At 32.2% G+C, this 6535-nt stretch overlaps 1 protein-coding gene across 1 annotated transcript; it reads left to right on the top strand.

Annotated features, from left to right (window-relative positions):
* The first annotated feature begins 4100 nt into the window (after positions 1 to 4100).
* LOC127094994 (uncharacterized) lies at positions 4101 to 4624 on the top strand. The gene is made up of 2 exons (XM_051033749.1): positions 4101 to 4508; positions 4610 to 4624. Exons 1-2 carry the CDS (start codon positions 4101 to 4103, stop codon positions 4622 to 4624), a joined length of 423 nt encoding a protein of 140 aa, XP_050889706.1.
* Positions 4625 to 6535: the final 1911 nt, after the last annotated feature.

The following is a 6535-nucleotide window of genomic DNA, read 5'->3' on the forward strand; positions in this document are numbered from 1 at the left end:
TGAGCACTCTGATAGCTCTGAATCCTTCACTGATGAACTGAGGACCATAATAAGATACCTGGATCCCCCTGAGAACCTTGAGACTTGTATATTTAGAAAATGAAGTCCAATTCTCAACTTTTCTTTGTGTGGGCTCCTTCTGTTAAGGAGTGATCAATCAAAACCTGATTTCCCAGTCACTAATGCAGTATGCAATGAGTATGACCTAGTATGATGCTAATGAAGTGTGAAACATAATTCCATGCTTCCAGAGAAAAATGAAGGGTAAATTTTGGGTATTACACTAGCCAATCCAATTGGCGCCTCCATTCAAGTTGTAAGAGGAGTCTCCAATTCAATTGGCGACTCCTCCTAAAAGTGGGGTATTTTGGGAATTTTTTTGAAACTAGAGGTATTTTGGAATTTTCCTTAAAAAAGTGGATTATTTTTGTAAAAAAAACCACACTATGTACCTGTTTTTTTTATAAAATATAATGTGACCGCGGCCATTATACTAAGTTTTTCCAAAATTTCTAGTTGCTCCCATACATTTATACCAAAATTTATAGAAAATCCAATGTCACCCATGCATTTATATCATATTTTAGAGAAATTTCAATATTTTAGAGAAATATGATGCATTCTTATCATATTTGTATCATGTTTGAAAATTCAATAAAAACCACGAAGAAAAAGACATATTTACTTGTAAAAAATATCTGGTTAAGTTAAGAGAAATCCAAAATTTTACCGAAAATTTTGAAAAATCCATAAAAATTAATTAAATTTGACAATTTTACTTTTTTTTTTTCAATTAAGAGACAACATAGTCATTTGACACAAATTTAGACGTGTTGAATATAGATCAAGGTGTGCCATGTAAAACTCTCCAAGAAAAGCCATCATGGAAATAATTTACTAAGAACCAATATACAATTTTGATTCTATATGGGGCCAATTAACTAACATTTCTTCTAAAATGAGTTGGATAGTATAATTTAGATACCCTGCCACAAAAGTCAAGTTTTTCTTTGTGTGGAGCAATAGAATTGCCCATTTGCTTTGGGAAAAAATTAAGAAACTTTCTTTGGTTAACCAAACTTATCATATTCATGGAAAATATGTAAATTTATATTCCCAAGAATTTATTATCATACTTATTTTGAGTTGGAAAGCATGTATTGGACAAACAATGTTTTCCTTAGATGCCTCTTTTCGATCACTTGACTAAGTGTCATTGAAATTGATTCCCAATTATTAATTTATGCTGTAAACGATTCCTATATACTTCGTATATTTAGCTTTATCCATTTTGGCTTCAAAAAATATACATACCACAATATAAAAGGAAAAAAAAGATGCATATTCTCTATCTTTAAGACTTTTAGCAACTCTTTAAACTTTTGCAACATATTTTGTTTGGTGAGAATTCCACCATGCATATTCTCAAAGTTGGTATTGCCAAAAAAAATCAAAATTGCTAATAATTTCAAAGAATGTATGATGATACATTTGTTTCATAAAGACGTGCAAGAAAATGAATGTTGAAGGAGCAGGGAAATACCTTTTTTATGTAGCCCAACCTAAATTTGTTTACCTTATCCCATAAGTTACAAATATTTCCTTTTACCATTTGTAATTTATTTTAATGATTTTGAAACGTATGACTAAAAGACATCATTAATTTTATAAATGGTCTAACCTAACTAAATTTTGAGATGATTCTACAACCTATCTAATATGTATTAAACAACCTACTATTTATTTAAAAATTAGACATGACAACAGGTCGGAATGAAATTATTTTTTTTCTCTCCAAATTCAAATTCGTGGAGAATGGAGAATTAAAATCTAAATCCGTCTTAAACAATTTCGGACTGAGTTCGTGTATCTCTGTCTCACCATCATCTATTTAGTAAAATTAATCTTTGATAAAAATATTTATTTTTTCAAAATCAAATTATATTACTAATAATAAAATAAAATAAAATCTCAAAAAAAATTCATGCATATATTTCAAATATTTTAAATAATAAATACAAATTAAAATATCAAAAAATTAATAACATATTTAATATTTTAAATTATCAAAACTAAAATAATAAAGTACAAAATGAAATAAACAGGCGGGTTCAGAGACGAGTTCAGGATGAGTACTATTGCCCCCATCACCCGACCCGTCCTATATTTTACAATCGAAGAAAATTCAAACCTGAACCCAAACCCAATTAAAATGGATTTTCTTTGTCAACTTCGAGGTGGTTCAAGTGGGTACCTGCCGATGTGGGTTATGTTCTCATACCTACTACAAATAAGATATGGCCTAATATCGTGTTTATATAAATGAGAATTATCTTTTATCTTATATGTCAATTTTGAAGTGTTTAAATGTGATGATTGTTATTCGCACCTTAAAAGTGTTCACCCGCTATAGTGAAAAATCAATAATGTTTCTAAAGTCCTGAACTTAATTTTCAGACACGCCAAAAATGCAACCAATTATGTGTTATTCAAGTTTCGTCTAGTACGAAAGTTAACTTTTGAATTTTTTTAATATACATAGTTTGTTTGATTATGCCTACTATGTCTCATGAGTTTGACTTCTTTTATTATGATATGGTTTTTCTAATTTAATTAAAGATAAAATGCCAGTCAACAAAGAAGATTGAAACATGGTAGAATGGTCAACATTCTTCCGTTCGGAAGGAAAAAAGCCAGACCTTCGCGTCTAGCCATTGGTGTCACTTCACTTGATGAGAAACATCATCTTCTCGAGTTCACGTGTCTCCGACATCGTCTTCCAGAAAACATGTGTCCTTTGTTGTTGCCTCAAAAGATCCAAAAATCCAACCTACGGAAATTGTTGTTGTCGTTTCTGATATTTTCCCAAAGGTCCCTTAGACACCTCTCTATTTTAACAATTATGAATACTCTCTATAAATGTCTAAAATATAATTTTTTTAAAATATGTCAAATTCACAACAAACTTATTGCCCAGGAGGAAAACTTATTGTTCTGAAGGTTAGTCCATAACATAACATCTGGGTTCTCCATTGAGTTATGAAATAAACATATTATCATGAATTCAAAATATGTTCAGAGGTTAGTCCAAAAGTTAATTTGCGAACTCACCCTTCCATCAATCTTTCGGTAAAATAAAAGTAACTCACTTACAAAATATTTTGGTGTGTATTATGAATGTCTGGAAGTTAACTTTCAGACCGTGCCAAAAATATTTTCGAATTTCATAAGTGTGTCTCTTCACCACTAAGAGTGTGAAGGGTAACTCCTAACTCGATCAATCTAATTTTTTAGGAAACTACTTTTCCCACCCTTATGATGTGGGTCGCACTTTTGAAAATCCAAAAATGCCTTCAAGTTTTTTTCGGGATGCATATCCGAAGGCACCAAAGTCCATTTTTGTAAAAATTTAGTCTGGAGATGCATCTACGAAATTTTTTGGGGTGAATTCGCATATGCATCTCCCAAAAGACTCCTTAAGCCATTTAAACAACTTTTTCATTAAGATGGTTTATCATTTAACCATTCAGTAATATTTTTGAAGATACATCTTTGAAAATCTCAAGTAGAAGATTGAATATATGACACCTTGCATGAACATCTCTTTCACACTCCATACCTCCTCCATAACCAAAAACCCTTAAAAAGTTTCATTTCCAATCATCTTTTCGACTCCAAATCATCATTTTTGTATTTTATCACATTAAAGGGAAAAAACGAAGCTCTAAATCATCATTCATTTCATACGTCATTGCTTGCATTAATCTTGTACTTGAGTTAAAAAAAAGAATGTTACCTCTAGTGCATATCTGAATTCACCTGCTATCTATTTCGCAGATTCATCTCCGAAGTTTCCTGTTACTGTGAATTTTTTTAACCGTTTTTCTGTTTTGATTTGTATTAGATATGGTGCACCCGAATATGTTTCTCAAAGATGCTGTAAGTAATGATGTAAAACCGGATGAAATGAACGATGATGTTAAACTGGATGAGGTGGAAAATGATGTTAAATCGGGTGCTAGACTGGTTGATGTCAAGTTAGATGTTGGTTAACATATTAGAAATGAACAACTATTTACTACTCGTAAACATATTCTTGAATGGCCCGAATTAAGGCCAGTAAATTGGAGTTTAACATTGTAATCGGAAGGTCCGACAATGGTTCTAATAGAAGGCAATCATTTGTAACCATGAGATGTGAGAGAAGTGACACGTATGTTCCACCGATTCGGAAGTTGAAACGTGATGATACAAGATCAAGAAAATGTGAGTGTCTATTTAAATTACATGGATACCGTAAGGTGGATGATACATGGAAATTTAATGTGATTTCTGGTTTACATAATCATGCCTTGCAAAACGAGCTAGTCGGTTATCCCATTGTATGTTGCCTTAAACCAGAGGAGAAAAAAATTGTTTCAGACATGTCTTTAATTAGGGTGGTGCCAAAAAATATATTTGCAAATTTGAAACAGAAAAAACCTGAAAGTGTTTCAAATATCAAGCAGGTATGCAATGCGTGTTATCAAAACAACATGGAGATAACATGTCCAAGATCCTAAATGCAACAACTTTTAAAGCTTTTGAATGATAACCACTATGTTTCTAGGTACATAGTTTGTGAGGATAAAGTCAATGTTCGTGACATATTTTGGACTCATCCCGAAAGTATCAAGTTGTTTAACATATTTCCCAATATCCTCATAATTGATTCAATATATAAGACCAACAAGTATAGGTTCCTGCTTCTGGAATCCGAAAAATAGGTCAATGCTACATGGACCTTAAAAATGTGCAAGACTTTATTGAAGGGCTAAGAAAATATAATGAATGTAATTTTCATTGATAGAGACATTACATTGATGAATTCAGTTCCAAAGGTGTTTCCTACATCCTACGCATTACTTTGTCGATATCACATAACAAAAATTATGAGAAGTCGGCTCAAACCGGTAGTAGGCACCAAACAAATCAAGATTGAAGACGGAAAAATGGTCAAATCTAGTGTGGAATTGGAAAAGATAATTGATACATGGAAAGGTATATTAAATTCATCCACAAAAGACTTGTATGCCGCATCTGTAACGCATTTTAGGAGTGTGTGTATCTGATATCCAGATTTCTTGAAATACATTAAGAGTACTTGATTGGGTAAATAACAAGTGTATTATTTTGCCGATGTAGTAATAATAGGGGAATTTCCTAAGTATCAATTGTAAGACCCTAAATTTGACCCTAAGATCCCTCATGCTATCTCATCATATGCATTAGCATTGGGATTATACCTTGGCCTCCTCCTTACCCCTCTTTCGTTGGGTTTGCTTTGGGAGAGATCACCAAGAACCATGTGATTGTATCATACTTGTATTTTATCATTTTTACTAACCAAAATACCAAAAATATGTCTTTGCATTTGCCTAACTCTTTTGTAGGTAGGACATGATCACCTTGATCTATCAAGTTCACATATAGGGTTTAAGACCCTCATTGCTAGGAGCACAACAAAAGAATGTTCCACAAAGGTTCTAGGCATCATATAGGAGTCCTCATGATCTCTACATGCTATTTTGATCAAGCATTCTTCAAGAGTTTGGAGTTGATTTGTCTTGGAAACCCTAGTTCACCTGGGTATCTTGAGTAACTTCTTCAACAAGCTCATTCACCAATTGATCAAATTTCTAAAGGGACACTTTAAAATTCATCATCTTATACATATATGATCTACCATGATCCTAAAAAGTAGAGAATTACAAGTTATCAAGTTGGTTCGTGGTGGTTGGCCAGATGAATTCATCTGATCAAAACTGGGTCCCCCTAGATTCTATCTCCTACAATTTGCATCATATGGAACTGATTCCAAGATAAACGTTACTCTAAATGACATTCCAAACAACTTTCATGTTGAGGTCTAGATCGAATTTTGCTTGGAAAGTCATTTTCTATGTTGAAACATAATAGGTCATTTTATCTAAACCCTAATTTGAAAGTCAATTTCCCAAGGCCATAACTTGCTCAATTTTTATAAGTTGAAATATTTCCAAGTTGAACAATCAAATTCAAGATGTCTACTTCAACTTTTATGTTTGAAGTGAGAGCTAAATCAACTTTTATGAGCATGTGATATGAGGATACATTATAGGTCATTTTGGACCAATACCATTGAACAAGTGATTTTCCTCAACTTCAAAAATGAATAACTCACTCATTCTAAATCCAAATGATGCCAAATTGGTGACAATTTTGATGGTATTGTAAATAGATACAACTTTGATGAAGACAATTTTCTCATTTGGAGCTCACCTAAAAAGTTAAGCAAGGTGGAATAATTGAATATGTGACTTGACACTTAGAAAATATTTTAACATGTCGAAATTTCCAAACTTCCACCTCAAAATGCATCATGATAAAAGTTCCAAATGTAAAAATGTTCAACGTAAGATTTGTTCCTATTGATCTAAGCTTTCCAAAGAGTGCTAATTCATTCATTTTGGACTAATTTTGATAGGTCTACGCATGGTTTAAATAGACCTGTATC

Source organism: Lathyrus oleraceus, chromosome 6, assembly GCF_024323335.1.
Source record: "Lathyrus oleraceus cultivar Zhongwan6 chromosome 6, CAAS_Psat_ZW6_1.0, whole genome shotgun sequence".
Lineage (NCBI taxonomy): Eukaryota > Viridiplantae > Streptophyta > Magnoliopsida > Fabales > Fabaceae > Lathyrus > Lathyrus oleraceus.

What these genes read in the sequence shown, in the direction of transcription:
- LOC127094994 (XM_051033749.1), top strand. Translation starts at nt 4,101, where the DNA reads ATGGCCCGAATTAAGGCCAGTAAATTGGAGTTTAACATTGTAATCGGA.